At 43.3% G+C, this 18,844-nt stretch overlaps 1 protein-coding gene across 16 annotated transcripts in view; it reads left to right on the top strand.

Moving 5' to 3' along the window:
• Positions 1-18,844, top strand: part of SLC6A6 (solute carrier family 6 member 6) — a 108,093-nt gene that overhangs the window by 56,461 nt on the left and 32,788 nt on the right. For 7 of the 16 annotated variants that reach the window (XM_052679185.1, XM_052679184.1, XM_052679195.1 and 4 more), the window contains 3 exons: positions 2,759-2,794; positions 5,251-5,316; positions 9,903-9,959. In XM_052679185.1, coding sequence (XP_052535145.1) covers positions 5,262-5,316; positions 9,903-9,959 — 112 coding nt within the window. In that variant the 5' untranslated portion in view covers positions 2,759-2,794; positions 5,251-5,261. Of the gene's footprint in view, positions 1-586; positions 652-2,758; positions 2,795-5,250; positions 5,317-9,902; positions 9,960-16,537; positions 16,620-18,844 lie in introns of those variants that run through there. The other 9 variants (XM_052679192.1, XM_052679190.1, XM_052679193.1 and 6 more) reach the window with 5 other exon arrangements.

Genomic DNA, 18,844 nt, shown 5'->3' on the forward strand with positions numbered 1-18,844 from the left:
AAAGCCTTGATGTTTCTGATAGCTGGCTGTTTACTTCAGGGTTAAGATTTGGGTGAGCTCACTGCTTATTCTCATTGTCTGCTTTTGCATGAGTATTGCAGAGAGATTTCCCCGAAGGCTGTCACAGAAGCGCAGTGGTGGGGTTGCCCAGAGGTGGGTTTGGTTTGTTTTTTATTAAAGAAAAATGTGAGTAATGGAGGCAGGCAGCACCAGGACGGAGTCACTCATCCGCACACAGTGAGAGGGAGTTCTGTTGAGGCTGAAGCACGAGTGTGCCTGGAGGATGTCATTGTTGCCTTGGTTAGGCTGACACTGGAAACTTTATTTTTGGCACTTTCAGAGATAGCATCTTTGTGTTTCTCTTCCTTTTCTCTGCTTTGCATGTGTTTTTTCTCTTCTCCCCATTTGCCTGCATCTCACCTTCTCTTTTCCTTCTCCTTCTCACCTGCTTTGCGTTGCTTTGAGGCAGCACCCACTGGAGGGCGACAGACACCTGTCCCCGTGCTGCCCCGCGTGGGAAGGGAGCAGAACCCGCAGCCCGGGGGACAAAAGGCCGCTTCTCGCTGTCATTTATTAACCCGCATCTTTTATGTGTGGTGCCAGGGGTGTTTGGTGCCACACTTTGCAAAAAGCGGGAGCTGACATTGGGAGGTACTGGGAAGATGGCTGTGTGCTTGGGGTGCTGGGTGAAATAGCCTGGGGCTTTGTCTGTAGGGATTTTGGTCTAGAGTTCAGCAGAAATTCGGAATAATTCAGATGCTGCTATGTTTGGTTTTATTTTACTGTGCTGCAGCTGAGAGCGGGATGTTGTTGGCAGTGACTAATTTGTAGCTTTTGGGGGGGTTGCTTGGTTGTTTCTTACATGGCAGAGGTGAAATGTATGGAGTGTGGCAGGAGGCTTTGTTGCATTTTAAATGCTGCATGGGAAAAGGTGCAGCATTGCTGGGGAAGAAAGGAAGGCACTTTGGGTTAGCTTGCTTTTTCTACACAGAGCTTGTGGAAGCCCTGTGCCTGAGCACAGCTCTTTGTAAAGCCTCAGGGATGGATTTGTCCTACAGGTGATCATTGCAGATATTTCAGTGAGTTTCCTCTTAAACCAATACTGTGCAGAACCAAGACTGAGCTACATCTTGGTGGTCTCTAGCCAAGTCCTTTTAGCTGAATGTCTCCAAAGAAACCCTCAGGCACAAGCCTTTAAACAGGCTGCTGTGTCTCTCAGGCAGTGTTGTCCACAGTACTTACCTGAACACTCCTGTTATTGGAATTTTGTCCCTTCTTGCTATTCCAGTACCCTTGGTTTGGATAGAAACTGCCTGTTCTATCAGAAGAGGTATCTCTTTGCACTGGTGCCGTACCCAGGCATTTAGTCACATTCTGAAAAGCTTACGCTCATTTGTTTCTTTTAAATTTAACCATATTACAACACATGAGAATGGATGGGAAAGCAGTGATAGTTAAGGCCTTTTGCAGGTAATGCTTGTTTGATTGCTCATACTAATAAACTGTGGATCATTGAAGAAGTGCAGTTTTGAATAGATTAACTGCTGGGATTAGTGCATTTGACTTCTCATCACTGACTTCACTCCTGTGAAGGGGGGCTGCTTGCAGGGCTGAGTCCTCATTTGGAAGAAAAGCATGAGGATGAAAATTCAGTGATTTAACAATTGTTGAATTTCTCCCATAAATGCATACTTACTTGAATCCTCAGCTGTTGTAATGCCATGGATTTAATTGATTTGTGCTAGCTGAGTATCATCCCAAGGCATGTAAACTCTAGGCGATACTCTTTAAATTACTTACAGAATAGCTAATATTGATATAAGATAATGTGGTAGAAATTAAATGAGGGTTGCCATTGTGCATTGTTCTTCCCTTCCCCCTGAGACAGCCGCTGGAAGGTCTACCATGCTGCCAGGCTGTGATTCTGGAACCGTGTCTGGTGTCCTACAGCATCTGCTACATTTCTGTCAGCCTCGTTTTTGTGTGCACGTCCAGATTCACACAAACAAAAAGCAGATTGGTATCGACTCTAAGCCCAAGAGCATCCACAAATCTTCCCAGCTTGGCTGCTGGAAGGGGAGTGTGAATCAAATCTGCAGCCAGCTGTAGGTGGGAAGCAGCAGGCAGATGGCATGCGGCTATGTGAGGGTGGCTGGTAAAAGCCATGTGCTCCTGGGCATGCTCATTCATTTCAGCAGTTACTGGATTTCCTGTTGTGGTTCTTTGTTGCCCAGCCCAGAGGAGTGCCTTTGGCTGCAGGACGTGGGTCTGAGTGCAGCTGGTGCTTGAGTGCTGGTGTGGAGAAATGATGATGCTGTGCCAGAGTGCAGCAGTAGCACCCAGGGTTGGGGTGTGGGGTGGGTGGGCTGCACACAGGTAGGAAAGCAATCTGTATATAGAGCCATGGGTGTTGGTCAGCTAAAATGTTAAAAGCTCCCTCTTTTTTTTTTTTTTGCTTCAGATCATGTGGCATTTGCATTTTATTTCACTGCTGCAGTGTAGTTCCCTTACTCTTGAAACTGATCTAGGCAAATTTTCTGCAGTGCTTTCCATTGAATGAAAGAGATGAGAAACAATCTGATTTGACATTGCTACTACCTTCAGTGCCTTGATGTTCTGCAAAACTAAGCTCACACAGAAGAAATTTAGAAAACTCTATGCATGCTAATGTTGTAACGTGCCTGACTTGTCTTCCTGGACCCTTTTTTTTTTCCTTTAAAATATTTTTTTTGCTTTTTCTTTTTTTATTTCCAAACAGGAAGAGAAAATCCACTCCGGAGAGACTTTTCTTCACGTAAGTGTTATTTATGCTTGTTTATAAAATTACAAAAGGCTTATAAAGATGATTAAAACGTTCCAATTCTGAACATTTGCCATCTGTTCATAGAAACCAACTGTAGAGCATGTAAAGATAGGCTGTAGTTATGCTGCAATAATGCTCAGCAACTGTTACCTTAAATCTATCTGTGCTGTTCTTCTGTGCATATCACTGCAGAATGTGGAAACTCTGCAGACATTTAAGTAGCATGGCTGTGAAGTTGGTGTGTAAATCCTGAAGGGGCAATATTACAGTGGTAGTGGAGATGGATGGGTGAGAACTCATTTTAGCACCTCGGAGTCCCCGACCCCCAAACCCCATGACAAGAATCGGCTTCTCCACCTTGGATTCTACAAAATCCAAGCTGTGTCTGTAGAGCCGTTTGTTTGCGTGCACGTGTACCAGCGTGTGCATGTCTCTGTGTGAGGAAGAGAGAGTGTGTGTATGTGTATTTGGCCTCAAATAGCACATATAAGTATTTCAGGCCTTTTCTACAACCTGTGGTGATACCCATTAAAGTCAGACTAAAATGCCACTGTTGATTGGTGAATATTGTTGCAAATGTTTTGTGAAAGCATTTGGCTCCAGACTGGACCCTGGGTCTGGAAGAACCCAGTACAGTATTCTTCATGGGGCAAAGAAAGCTGCATGTCATAAAAATTAAACAGTTTTCTCCACGCCATGTAGCGATTTGGTTTCCTTGCAGATGTCTGATTTGAAAACTCTGAGTAGCCTAGTAAGCTCTGCTCTGGTATTTCTTCCTAGTAAATAAATCTGATTAAACGTTTTAAGGGGCTGCATAGATGAAGAGTCTCATTGCTTAATGCAAAATTAGCTTAGCAAGGAAAATGACTGCATTGTTCCCAATGCAGGGCCCGCTTTGCATAACCCCAAAGCATGTACTGTGTCAAGTGGCATGGCAAGCCCACGAGCGCTCACATCAGGCTGATTTCCCATAGATGAACATTTTTTTGGAAAAATAACATATATCTCTGAATTGCAGCACTCCATTTATGCTTGCATAGCAACTGCTGGTTAATATGTAGCAAAACGCGGTGTGGTAACAAATGTTTTTTTGCTATTGTTGAGCTGGAATGTTAGTTCAGCTTCTAGATAAAAGTGGCTTGCGCAAGGCGCCCTGATAGCCCATGGTTTCTGTGGCTTGTATGGTAGTTCCGTAGGCAACCGTGGTCTGCTGTTCCCTCCCTTGCTTCCCTTCATTTTCCATGTCAGAGAGGTGGGGTTGGGTGAAGGCAGAGCCGGCGGCCCTTTGAACCCAACAAAGCACAAGTGTGCGGCCCGCTGCCAGTCAAGCATCTGCAGCAAGCACTCTTTGTTCCAGTTGTGTTTGTAGGAGAAAAGTTGTAAGGCGCTTTAATTAATAGCTTTGAACAGTAAGTGTTCTTTGGCTGGTTTTATGGATATCATAGGGCCACCTTCCTGGAAAAAATAAAGTCCATAGTAAGAGGAAGGAACCCCCAGAAAGAACTAAGGAATCATCCTTTCTTATAGCTTGAATCCTAACTCAGACTAGTTCAGGGGGCTGTGTGCTTGTCAAGGTACATGATCATTTTTTTAAAGGCAACAGAGAAGAAAAAATTCCAGAAGGCTTTTTATTATTATCATTAAGATTAGTATTTCATTGTAGTGTAGGAAATTAAAATCTGTACGTGTTTTCCAGAGATTTTATGCGGGGAAAAAAATAAAGAAAGGGAAAACAAAACAAAACAAAAAAAACCCTGAACTAACAAAAACCACCTTTAAAAAAAGAAGCTCCCAACCAGAGAACCCAAACAGATGAACCCTACAGAAGTGGCTGTATGGTGCCTGGAAACTGCAGAATGAGTGTGCAGCCCCATGCAGCTCAAGTCTGAAGAGTTTTCTCTGGACGTGGCAATATAATAAATAATCAGGAGCCTCCTAAGTCCAATACATATGCTCCAAAATGAATGAGCAATGAAAGGTTTGTGGTCCATAGGCCATTTGTGGTGCAACCTTCCATCACCTGCTGTGGCTTTTCAACAGCTAACGGCAAGCTTTAAGCATCAGAGCCTCTCTCTTCTGGTTCTGTGCATGAAATATTATGACTTTGACTCAATAACTCTACTTGTGCCTGTCTGTGCATCGGCTCCCTTTAGCTTCTTCAACTGTGTGGGCTTCTGAAAGAGTTAAACCCCAGGGACGGGCCTAGCCAGGCTGTTGCAAGATGGTGGCCCTGATGGGCAGCCACACTCCTCCAAGCCCAGTCAGATGGGGCCAACTCCTGAGGTGCCAAATGCACCTTGGGGGGTCAGCCCACAAGTCAGTCGCTATGACAGAAAGGACTTTTTGTGCCAATAACCAGCCTTGTGTAGTGGTAATGATAAGAGAGGGACCATCTTATTGTAGTCACTTTGCGACAAATACTACCACAATTCATTACTTTCCATCAGTGCCTCATCCTATGGAGGAATCACCACTGCCCATCTACATTGAGGAGGGGACAGAAGTCCCGATTGGTGAGTGCAGTTGGGATGGGATCTTTTTAAGGGGGGGTATAATGGTACTTGGGGTTTATATTCCTCACGTTTGTGTATACCCATTTGTCTTTGAAAAATTCTAAGGCTTGTTGCAAATGTTTTGTTTTTATTTTCTCAATGCAAGTGTATTTTAGAGCTCCTGAGAATTGATAAATACGACAAAGTGTTGGTTCCCATCCAATCGTAAGACAAAGCATGTGATTTATGCAGCAACTTCCGTGCAGATGTCTTAACACAACATTGGGGATGGTCACAAATATCGGAAGAGGTAGTGCCCACATCAGCCTTTGACCTCAGCATTGAGATATTCAGAACATTTCAGAATATTCTGCCAGTTGGGTCAGCAGTTTTTGTCTTGCTCACACTGTCCTACCTGCAGACCAACATTGCACATCCTGCTGAAAAACCAGGAGAAGAGTTAGGGAGGTTTGCCATTACCTGTGCTGCACATCAGAGTGCTGCACACCCCCACGTCTGAGCTCTGGTGCAGATGTATCATCACTACATGTATACCTAGGTTCAGTTTTGTTCTCATTTTATTGTGTTGTGTTAGTGGATTTTTTGTTTATTTCTTTGTTATTTGTTGGTTGTTTTTTTTTGTTTGGTTTTTTGTTTGTTTGTTTTAAAAAAAAGCAGTCTTTCATATAATCCGTTAAGAAAGATACTAAAAGATCAGTAAGTTGGTCTGTGGTGATCTGTTTGGACTATAGAAGGCTGAGACTACATCATTTCCCAGAGCCACTTATTCTTGGATGCATTCAGTAAGTGTGCCTTGGCTACCACCTGCAGAATCTGTTCTGTTGAGCAATTGTGTCTCTTCAAATAACTTTTTCTTACTGTACATCCTGAATGTTTCCATCCCTACACTTAAGCAATTGCTTCTTGTCCTGCTGTCTTTTGAGCTAGATTAATTATGTGCCTCTACACATAGTACTTTGAAGGTATTTATAGGTGGATCACAGCCCAGGAGTCTTCTTATTTATAGACCGTATTAATTTATCTCTCTTACTCTCTCCTTAGATCATTCTTTGTTGTCCTTTTTGTGTTTTCTTTACTTTTTCTATCTCCTTGATAATCTGTGGAGGATAATCTGTGAGCAGTTCATACTGTATATCCAATGCAGTTGTTCTGACATGGCAGCATGCTTTAGATTTCTGTATCACTCCTTCATATCTGCAGATCCAAAAATAGCCTAGCTTTGCCCCTTCTCCTGCATCATTCAGAAGCACCACATATAGAAACTGAATTAAATGGCTAATCTTACCTGCAGTCACCTTTAGGTCTTTCTTGGGTTCACAGCAATGTCACTGCTCTCCTGAGATGTAGGGCTTTTTATTAGCAGCAAAGCTCCATCCCATTTCATGCCACTTGGTTATGTTACCTCAGATTGATTTAAGACGGTATTCCTACGTATTGATATTAATGCTCTGGGATTTTTTCATTTTAAAAAGAAGTTGTTTCTGTTCTATGATCTATAGAGCAAAGAAATACTAACAGTTTTGTAATTTACTACCTATCACATCTGTCTTCTGCAGATTACCCTGGGATCCTTTTCCATTTCCATCATTCCTGTTTGCATACTTTCCCCTAGTTTTTCTTCTAGTTATAAAAATTCATCAAGTAAAAATGGACAGGTCTCTCTCCTTTCCTTCTTGTTGTATGTTTTCTTCTAGTTAAACAGCTGAGATGTTGTTGCTGTGTTCCTTCTGTGTACGCTATGATGTGGCCTTTCCACATCGCAATTAACTTTTTTCTCACCTCCTCTGGGATTGCAGTCAGCTGAACAACACCTGTCCCCTCTGGCAGAACCATCTGGTAGAACCCCTATGGTTGAACCATAAAGCTAAGTCCTGGACCTCGATATTGTCAGCTTGTCTGCCCCGCTGCACTGAGGAAATGTTGATTGCTGAGGTGTTGGTGTCTGCACAAGGAGAAAACAGTAAGGTTGATGAATGACAAAACCAACCAACCAAAAAAAAAAAAACCAACCAAAAAACCAAAAAAAATCCTGAAAAACATTCCTGAAGGTGGAAAGCTGTTAAGATGATGTTTATTCAGTGCTTCCATGAGGGAAATTTGTTGGTTCAGGATCTGTGATGCAGCAATAGGCTGTGAAGTGCCCAGATTGGGGTGGGAGGTGCATCATTTCTATTTTAAATACGTATCTGGACTGTCAGCAGCTCAAGTTGTAGTTGAGGAAGAACGATTGGAAAAAATAAATGATGCAGAAATGAGAGGAAGCCACAGGCTCTGGGTTTGGAGTTTGAACACCTGGCATGGGTCGGAGCTTTTGTAATAATTGCATGCAGTATAAACTAGGAAGCAAGTCAAGCTAGGAAGTCAGCTGCAGAAGTCTGCTCTGGCTTTGGGCCTCAGTTGTGGTCCTGCTTTCCGTTCAGATTGCTGGAATGATCCAGGTTCAGGGTATCTATTCACACCTGTGTAGATCAGAATAGGACCTTAAAGAAGCCAGAAAAGGGCAGGCTGCAGAAAAAGAACACACAGTGCAGTTGTTAAAACTAGTTAGCACAATTGTCACTTACTTTTAAAGCATTTGTTTGGAGAACTTAGATCATTTCCTCATCTAAAACACATTTTGGATAGTATACAACATGCTATGCTGTCCCAAGCCTGACCAGTAGTTGTAGAGTGCTTTGTAACTTCTGTATTTATGAAAAAAATGGAGAAATCAGTCATTTCCGAGTCTAAATTTAACAACCCTAATTATTTCAAGCAATTTAAAAAGGAACATAAATCTCACTTGTTTATTACAGCTGCTTCATGAAAACAGCAGCCAAAAATAATAGCTTATAATGAAAATCCAGCTAACGCTTCATGAAATAACCAACAAAATATCTGCTATATGGGATCTGGCCAAAGGCAGCATTTCATTCTCTGGAAGGAGGATGTTTGCATTGAGGAGAAGGTGGTTATTACCTTAAACCTTTTTTTATCTCCTTGTGTAAATGGAGGTATCAGCATCTCAGCATAGATGAATAAGTCTTCAAACTGGAAGAAGGTCTGAGCTCTGCACACTTTCTGCATACTTTTAGTTTCTCAAGTACATTCCTAGAGGAAGGTAGGTAAGCTAGGTGCAAACAAACACTCCACTAAAAGATAAGCAGTTCAGAAGATTTTAGGTGAAGGAATAGGCAGAGCAGGCTGTTGTTCATCGTGGCTGGTTAATAGTGGGAAATGGTTTCAAACTAGAAGAGGAGAGGTTTATAAGGAGTTGCTATAAGGAAGGTTTTTACAGTACAGCCACTGAGGCACTGGCACAGGCTGCCCAGAGAGGTGGTGGTGCCCCATCCCTGCAGACAGCCAAGGTCAGGCTGGATGGGCTCTGAGCACCTGATGGAGCTGTGGGTGTCCCTGTTCATTGCAGGGGGGTTGGACCAGATGGATTTAAGAGTTCCTTCCAAGTCAAATGATTCTATGGTTCTTAGGTTCTATGGTTGATAAAGGAAAAAAAAACAAACAAACCCAAAACCACCACCACCACCACCAAAAAGAAAAAAAAGAAAAAAAAAAAAAAGGAAAGAAAATATTTGTACTGGCAGTTGCTGTATTTGAGCCACACAGAACATCACTGAGGGAGTAATTGCCTCCTCAGGGATCAGGGAGCAATAGCGCTGTAGGTTGAGATGTTTGTTTATGTTATTCCTTCCAAGTCACATTTTGAGATCTTAGTGTTGTTTAATACTGCCTGTCAAACTAGCTGCAAAGGCACACAAAATCAGAATGTAATTCTCCACTGATTTACTCCAGCAGAGCTTTGTTGATTCCAGCGGCATTGCTATTGCTTTATCACAGTACAGATAGAGTCAGAGCCAGTTCCCCTTGTTCAGGGATCAGTCCTGCTGGCCTTGAACCCTGAGGCATGTCTGCAATAGATCTGAGTCCCTGCGCAGGCAGAATCCCAGCTTCTGATCTTACTGATCTACTTTTGCTAATGAATAGTACTGCCTGAGCAGACTTATTTAAAATGTATACTAGTATTACATAGAACTTGTTGTGTAGGATATTTTCCCCCATTAAATCGTCTCACTGTGATGGAAAACTCCATTAGCACTCTGAAACCATATTCTTCTGGTGGTTCTCAGAGGTCATGGTGTAGCCCAAGCTCATTTGGGTGATCTTGATTAGGGAAGAAGAAATTTCTTGTAATCACACGCACTTTCTTGTGCTGCTGCCCAAGTCCCTGCTTTTAAGCATCCCTGATGTCTCATTAGTGGTAAAATCTTTCCTGCAATTCAGACTGACTGAAAGATGCTTTGTTATTTTCGTGTTATCCCTTGATAAGACAGTTTTGTGTTGTTGTTTTTTTTTAAGCAGTCAGCTTAGGAGGTGCAACTGTCTCAGGCAGGGAGAGCGTTCAGCACCTTGAAGACAGCTGGCAGTGTCTCCAGGAGGTTGCCTTCCCTCGTTAAGGGAGAGAACCATTGCTGTCATACACACTTTTGGGTTTGCTTTTTCACGGGGTGCCGGCACGTGGAAAGCTTGATTTTTTTGCCAGGTACCAAGTGCCTTCTGCAAGGTATTGAGTGCCCTCCTGTCCTTTGCAGCCAAAAAAGAATTGATTGCTCTTGGCATCGGGCAAATCTGGACTCAGAAGACCGCAGGTAGTATTCACCAGTTATTTATGTGCTTTTGCATGCCAGAGTTTGTCTGATTTGATTTCCCTAGAATACAAGAGACTTCGGGCATTAATGATGCTTGCCACTAAAACCATTATTTTATATTTTGGAAACAATGATACAATAATAAGCATGACGATTATTTCATTGCCACAGGGAAATTAGGTTGTTTTTTTTTTTTTTTAATCAACTGCAGTCCAAGTAACTATTAGCTGTTCAGATTCATTGCGAATGTGTGAGTTATACACCCTGACTGAGCAACATATTGCAATTTATTGTGGCACAGTGGGTCGCAGGACACATTGTGGAAAGCAGTAACTGGCATGCATTGTTCATTTGGGTGTTTTTGTTTGGTTTTCTTCAAGGAATGTGCTTTTAGCCTGACCATAACATGAATATTTTCTGATGTGCTGTCAGTAGGGACTGTTGCTTGTTTTGCACTTGACCTGGAGCTTACTCATTTGTCACTCACAGCACACACCCTCTATATCTGCTTCTTTCTGATGACTTGCGTTGTATACATGCAGTGTCAGAATGTGAAGGCTGAGCTTTCCACTCAGTGTTTTCACTTTTCACTTTGTGTCAATCCTCTTCTTTCTTTAAATTCTAGTCTTCTTTCTTACCCCAATAGGAAAATTCAGACTCCAGGTTATTAGGAAAAAATTGTTCACCTTGGAGGAATGAAACACTGGGACGGGTTGCTCAGGGACTGTACAGGCTGCACTCTTGGAGATTTCAGAGCCTGACTGAACAAGGCCAGCTGTTGGCCCTGCTTTGCTAAGAGCCTGCTCTGCACGTCCTCCGGAAGTCCCTACATCCTAATTATTTTATGGCTCTGTTTAGTACCCAGTTCCTGTTCTGATTCAGCCATGCTGATGCACGTGTCATTATCTCCTACTGAAGGTCAGTGAAGTCACAGAGGTTTTACTCAAGGGTGATCAAAGCCAAACCTCCAGTGAGGGCAGTAGGTGAAATTCAGGTATCTCCGTGATTAGTTCAAGCAGCCTTGAAGAGAGTTCTGGGGTATCTGGGATTTAGTGGTCACCAAGAGCCCTCGCTCTGCCAGTACGTGCTGCTCTCCTCATGCAGCCAGGGCCACGTGAGGGACTTAACGCCGCACAAAGCATCTGCTTCTCAGCTCAGCGCCTTCCAGCCCTGCAGCTGTCTGCCAAAGAGCTTGTGGTGTGCAGAGAGCTGTTGGTGAGCTCCAAAGGACAGCAGGTTTCCACGTGTCAATCCATATGCAAGCAGAAGGCGCCCTTTCTCAGAAGAGTGCTGTGCTCCCTAGCAGCAATGAACTAGATCTTACCTGCAATGTGTGAGAGACTTGCAGTTGCTTAAAAAAAGAAAAAAAGAAAAAGAAAAAGGGAATAGTTTTGTAGAGTTACTCTTCCCATACAGCCTACCGGGATAATGTGATTTATTTATTTTTTATTTTTAATCAGCAAGATTCTCTCTCTATTATGCATCCTCCTTAGCTGATGTAGTGGGTTGCTCTTTCCAGTGTGCACAAGGGCCTTGTGCCACACAGAGGCATCCAGCGGCATAACAAACCACACTTGATGAGTAGAACTGAGAACCCTTCTCCATTTCTCCCACAGTACACAGACAACAGATTGCAATTCCTACAACAATATTTGCATAAAGAATGTGACTGAATCACCTGGCTTTCTGCTCCTCTTAAACTTACCTAGCACAAAACTTACCTAGCACAAAAATCCAGCAAAGTGAACTGGAGGATGTCTTCCTGCTTTCTACTGTCAGTTTACATACGGAGAGTTTATATGGCTCTCTCAGCTGTTTGCCATGCACACATCATTTATAGTGGAACTGCAAACAGTTTCCCACCTGTCTATTTATAGCTCTTTTGCACATGAAAGAAAGTCATGAAAAACAGTTGTTGTCGGGATGAAAACAGCTTTGGATACTACAGGTTAATGTGCCACGTTTGTTGTAAGCATCTTTGCTGATGTGAAATTGCACTAAGAAAGCATTCATCCTCAGTGGTTCAGCTTTATGAACTGTGTCTGAGCTGGTAAACAGGAGTAGGGTAGGTTTACAGTAGTCAAGTTGGGACTATAAAAGCAACATGCAGTGAAAGCCATCAGCTGGCTCTGAAAAGATAAGAGCTGGAGAAAACTGCTCAGGTGTTTGTATATTGTTGTGTTCTGTTTGGGGATGCTTACCTGCAAAAGCCAGCAGAAAAGCAAGCACCTGTAGCCCACAGGAGTGACAGTGGTTGCGCTGCAGTATTGTGGCACATTGAGTCAGCTTTGTTCATAGGAAATTCCCTGCAGGGGCAGCAGTGCCAGTGTGAGTTCAGTAGGGCTGTTGTCCCAGAGCTGTGTGGGATCAGGGTGTTGTTTGTGCTTGGTGTGGGCTCGGCACTTTGCAACCCGTGGTATGCAGAAGTGGTTTATAAGTTCTTTTCCCTGGAGAAGTGGAATATTTGTTCGGGTGCTGTCTGCTTTTCATTTCTCTTGACGTAAAATTGAACGCAGCTCTCTGAACTGATGTTAAAGATTGTCCATGGCTAAACAGAACTGAAAGTACACCCCTATTGGAAATCAGCCTGAAGCTCATGGTGTTTCGAAGCGTGCTGGTTTAGCGGTCAATACAGAAGTACTTCAAAGAATAGATGAGGAGTGATCAAAAAGGTGCGGATTTTGATCAGATCGTGTCCTCCAAGAGGCGTGTAGGAAACTGGCCCTGCTTCTGATGTGCCCTACGTGCAGGGGCTGCAGCTGGAAGCTGTGCCAAGGCTGGGCTGGGTTTGCACAAACTGTGCCAGTGTCCAGCCTTGCAGGCAAGCACCTAGCACCAGCTGCACAAAGCAAGCAAACAGCACAGTGTCTGCACAGCTTTACTTTTTCCTTTCTTTTCTTTTTTTCTTTCTTTTTGTGCTTGTTAATAGACCTGTTTTTCAAAATTGAGTTCTCCCTCTGAGCTCGTTCATCAGTGCTGTCACTTCTCCTTTTAGCGTATCCTCAAGCAGAAATCCCCTGCTCTCTATTTTGCCCCACCATATCAGTAGCTTCAGATTCATTTCCGCTGCGAAACTTCATGTGTTTCAAGTTTCTGTTCCATTTATTTTTCTGGAGGGGAAGCAAACAACAACAGTATATTAAACCTCAGGGTGATTAGGAAGTGTCATACGGCTGAAGCCCTTGCATGGTGTGCTCAGCTCGGGCACTGCAGCCCCTCGATTATGGCAGTAAGGGCTGCTACCCCACCTCAGCCCACACAGACATCTCCTGCTGGGATATAGGTTGTGAGAAGAGAGGACTGTGGGACCTGCTTAAGCAGCTGCCACAGGTGGGCTCAGATCTATCCTCAGCTGTTATTGAATTAAGATGAATGGATAGAAACAATGAGAACACAACCTGGTCTTTGTATTGAAGTGTCCTGTGCAGATACTGCACAGGATCTGTGAGCAGATCAAAGCCTTTAGTGGCTGTGGGAAAGTGGGCTCATTTTTCCAAAACCGTGTGCTCTTACACGTACCCCTTTCCTCCCTATTTAGGTAGCATACTGAAAAAGTGCAACAGTCTTCAGTTAAGAAAAATCTGACCACCAGCACTTTTACTGGTCAATAAATTAAGGCTACATTTAGAAGTAGTTGGGAAAAAAATAAAAAAAACACCAAATCAAAATTAAAAAAAAAAAAAAAAGGTGAGAATGGAACAATTTATTCCCCAGAATAGTGAAATAATAAATTCATACATTGAATTGTTCATTTTCTTCACTGAATGGCTACTTTATTGTTTCTCCTCTGTGCACCGGGGCACTGCTCTGCTGTTGAGGCACGGAGATGGCTCTCAGACATTAATATGCATTGTAAGTGCCTTGCAGATGTGTCACGTACAATCAATACATCATTAATCACATAGAAAAAATTCAGCAGGCACAGCACACAACACTGACTATTCAAGTTCATAAGCTTTGTGTGCTTTCAGATTTTTTCTTTTTTTATGGCAGGATGAGAGACATATCTTCGTAGTTTTTTGTGTGGTTTATTAGTGGCGATAGAACTTGTTTAATTAACACCAAGACTTACTTGAGAATTGCAGTCCTCCAAGCAATAGAGCTTTTGAATCAAGAACAAGGCACAGAAATCTTGTTGCTTTAGCTGAAAGTTGAGTAACTGCAGGATGCAAGCTGGTTGAAAGGATGAAGATGCGCAGAGCTCATTGAGTCGTCTGTACAATGCCCATCCTGCCTGCAAAGCCATCACCTTGGATACACTTGGATACACTCCTATGTTTTGTTAAGATCCTTCTCTTAAAGATCAAGGCTTTGAGAGGTGGTATCACGCAGAGAATTAATGTTTTTTCCCTTTGACAACAGGAGAGCTGGTACAGCAGAGAGCTCAGAGGGAGGCAGCAGGGAGCTGGTGCAGTTTTCCATCCTCCTGACAGCCAGAAGCCTGCTTGCTGGTGCATCAGGGGGCATTAAATTAGGTCAGCAGTTGGCTTCAAGTGAACAAAACCAAATGATCTCTGGATATTTTCCCACACGTAATTACCAGTGCAGGGTGCCAGGGATCAGCACTTTCCATTCGTTCTCCCTCCTTCTGCCAAACCTCACATTCATAGACTCCTCCATATTTCTATTTGTGATTTGGGCTTTCTTCTTTGAGGGGTGGACAGAACAGGAGGAAAGCAGCTCTCTGGTGCGGGATGCTTGGGTTTTGGGCTACAGGAGAGCTGCAGCTTCTGGTTTCCATCTTTCTGAGGCTGGGCAGCATCACCTCTGCCTCAGTCCCAGTCTGTAGGGACTGGATTGTGTTCCCACTGGAACACATTGAGGTTTGATCTCAGTGGGTCTCCATTCCCCTTCTTTCCGTCCCACACAACAGGAAGGGAGATTTTAGTTTTCTCCCACTGAGTACATCCCCTGGGCTGGTTGTAACTGTTTTATTATTGCATATAAAGAAAGTACAGCAAAATGAGCATCTGGAGCATTACATGATGAATTTTCTGCTGCTGAAATCTCAGTAAAGATTCCAAATTTTACAACAGCTCTGAGCTGCAAATAAGTACCTATTTGAAGTATTTGAAGAACCTGAATAGAAACATCACAGAGAAAAAGAGTATGTGGGAAAAAAGATATCCCTTGTCCAAATCACTACTGATGAAAAAGAAATTGCATTAAGCCTTGGGCTTTCCTTTCAGAATAGATTTCAGCTTTATGAAGGAGTACGTTTTCCTCCTGGACCATTTTCAGTAGAAGATTTTCCAGTTCAACCTTAGAAAACCAAAAAATGTGTGGTAGTGATAGAGAAAAGAAAAGGTGAATAAATGAAAAGGGAGATGGCGAAAGCTGGAGGGAAAACTGAGAAAGAGGAAAGATGAATTGATAGATGATTAAATAAATATGCTTACCCAGGGAAAAACAACCAGGAAGAGAGGAGTCCATTAAAGACAAAGAGATTGGGTGAGAGGGAGCTGAGGCACTGCCAGTGTGTGCGCTAAAGTAAGGATTTCATTTTTCAGAAGGCACAGATATTTTGTTCTATGAAGGAACTTGGATGTGAGTTAAGGACAATAAATGAAGTCAGGTGCTTTTTAGGTACCAGTGTGGCTTCCAGGGCTGCCAAGCATGCAGGCTTTTTCTTTTGCAGATCAGGAAGACTTGCACTAAATGCCGTAAGTTTGATCAAGGGGCTGTTTATTTTAATCACGTATTGATTGACTCAACCACACTGCTGCTTGAGGGGGGGAAAGCTGTCAGCATCAAAATTTACAGCTTTTCAAGTTCCAAGTAATCCTAGGAAATGAGCCAAACATCATAAATGCGGTTTTATTCGGACCTGGTCCTACTACTGTTGAATTCAATACCAGCTTTTCCCTGTCTCTCAGCAAGAGTTTGAAGATGCTTATTCAAAGAGCAACTCCTCTGATCCAGCAGTCAGGGCAGCTGATTCTGAGGTAATCGTGAGTATAAATATGAAGCTCAAAGAAAAATACCAACAGATACAGGAAAATTCTGTTTTTAAGGGAGCATTATGTTGATTTCCAAGATATGGAAGAAAAATTTCGTACAAAAATTCAAGAAATGATGATGTCCAAAGAGGTAATGAGTTTAAGTAGGGTTAGAAAAATTAATTATAATGTGATAAATAGATGTTTTTCGAAAACCACTAGATAGAGATAGAAAAGAAAGAGAGAGCATTGAGAAGCTCAAGGTACACAGTCTGCACAGGCTGAACTTGGTGGAGGAAGGTCCTTGAAAGCAAAAGCAGTGCATCACACTGCAAAAATAGTCCCAAAATCATTCGTACAGACATGCAGTCATTCCTCAGGCAGAATTCCCATTAAGGTCAGAGCTACTCTGAGTATATACTTTGCTTTTAGTTTTCTAATGGGAGAAAGAGCTATAAAACAAATATTCAGTTATGATTCTAGTCACAAATTGAGTATACCCAATCCCTATGTAAAGTTTATATGCAGTGACCGAAAGAGAAGTAGCTCCTTTGCTGTGGTTTATGATCTTCAGATACAAGACAAGACATGCACTTTTAGCACACACAAATATTTACAAATGCCTATCTGTGTGTACAGGCAGACTTTGATTTCTGTGTATTCATCGGAGCTTGGAAAACCACTTGTTTGAAGACTTGATTTGTAAGGATTATTGAGTGAGGTAAGCTCCGTGATGAGTTTGTCCTTGGGGCTCCTCCTGGGAGGTGTTACCCTACGTCGGTCTCCTGTCTCTGGCTGTAAGAAGCTTGGAGGGGATCATTACTGTAATCCCAGAGCAGAAATTGAACAGTGTATTTTCAGATGTGTGATCTGGGGGTTGTCTATCAAAAAAGTCGGTGGTTCAGCAGTAATGTGAGTTGGGTCATTCTGACAACCAGCAGGTCGTGGTGGCCTTCCTCCATGTGCATTGCTACCCATGAGGCCCCTGCCCAGCCTCCCCCTTCCACTACCCCTCATTTTTTTGCATGTTACGAAGGATTACGTTTCAATGCCAGTGTTTTGTAAAGGGTATGGGTTATCTGAGGCACAGGCTGTACGTGCAAAGATATGATAGCTGTATCGTGGCAGATGACCCAGCTCAAGTTAGCTATGAAAGCTCGCTCCTTATGGATAATCTCATAGTATTTTCCAGGGACTGCCATGGAGGTCAGCAGGAGAGCTGGGGTTGTCACAGGGGTATTTCCCATGAGGAAATCCTTGCCCCAGGCACACAGGGCAGATGTGTGACTCTCCCGAGGAGCCCCTGAGGTGCTCCTGGCAGTGAAGGGAACAGATGTTTGAGATGTGCAAAGATGCCATGCTTGCTCCCTTGTTCTGTTTTTCCACATTTTACCAGCATCAATTTGCTAATCAATAACTTTACCCTCAGTTAATTAGGATTTGTAACAGTGTAGTGAGAGCAGACTCCGGGCCTGGCTCCCTGTGCTGTTGGGTCAGGCTCTGGCTGTTGGGCTGCCCTCAGCCTAGCAGCACACTGCAGTGGGCAGGCCTGACTGCTGCTCTTTATTTATCCCTATTAAGTTCATCAGATGCAGACAGAGCTTCCTGGGGCCATCCAAAGCTTCCTGGAGGGGGTACTCTCCCAGGCAGCCGTGTCTCTTGGAGGCAGACGCGTGTCTCCAGCAGGCAGACATGTGCCTCCAACTTGGATCGCTCCTTTTGGACTATGTGGTTGTAAGAGCATTTTCTTACAAAATATTTCCTTGGGGGATCAGATGGACTTAGATCTCGGATACCATCCCCACTAAGTGATACAGTAAAAATAACCTATTATTCTCTGGTTCTGACCTGGGCGGTGACAACATATTGTTTCAGCATCTCTGTCAGACTGTTTCCCTTAAGAGCCATTTTAACCTCACCCAGTGGGACATAGCTAAAGGAAATGAAACTCCAACCCCATTAAGGAAAAAGACAATGCCTTTCACTAAACAAACTTTATTTTCTTGGCTTTTCTTCGCCAAGGAGAATCGCCCCTACCCCCCACCCTTGCAGCCTTTGTAGGCAGTTCCTGTAATTGGGAATGGCTGGGTGGACACCAATGGTTGGCAGCAGAGGGGGATAAATCCGACATCCCTTGAACGTGACATGGACTGGGACTGCAGTCCCAGGTGGCTGCTTATTGTCAATTCCTATGGTACTGGTCGGCGGTACGTGCCTGCCAGCCACAGCTGCCGGCCCTTGAAACACAATTGGGTTTTAGCAAGACTAGATAAGAGGTACACAGCAAAGCTGGGCCGTTGCTAATTTTGTGCAGGCATTAGATCACTACTGTACTGTGACCCACTAGCCAGAGCTCGTGACTTGCAACAAAACTGTGGTGGTCTTTTGGCATCAGGTGAAACAGCCATCCCAGAAGCAAACATGGGTTTGAGGATTTGCCATTTGCATGCTAAGAGAGGGATCACTTCTGTCTTCACCCTCTAGCTAAGGCTGATACAAAATTTACACTCAGTAATTACGTTTGAGAGCATATCCATTAATCTGGGGTGTTTTAAGACAAATTACAAATATCTTCTTAAAATGCAGACCCATGCAGTTACAAAGCAGGCATCTGAGAAAGCATCTTTTCACACGTGGTGTGCAGGTAATTATGATGAACCACAGGGCGATCAGCTTGTTCCAGGGAGAGTTAGGGTTACAGATTGAGAAATGCTGCACTTTCTGTGTAACACCGAGTAGCATTTGGGTCAAAGTCAATCTACAGTGAGGAGGATTAGAGCTGGCAAAAAGTAAGTAAAGAACTCTCTATTGCAGGATAAAAATTGATCGCAAAAAATTGCAGCCCAAGCACAGTTTTTCATCTTAGAGGAGGCTAATATCTGTAGTTCCCCTTGTTTTCTGACTTGCAGGTTCTCAACGTGCCCAGTGCCCTGTTTCAGGATATTT

This window comes from Tympanuchus pallidicinctus, unplaced genomic scaffold, assembly GCF_026119805.1.
Source record: "Tympanuchus pallidicinctus isolate F22 unplaced genomic scaffold, pur_lepc_1.0 scaffold17, whole genome shotgun sequence".
Lineage (NCBI taxonomy): Eukaryota > Metazoa > Chordata > Aves > Galliformes > Phasianidae > Tympanuchus > Tympanuchus pallidicinctus.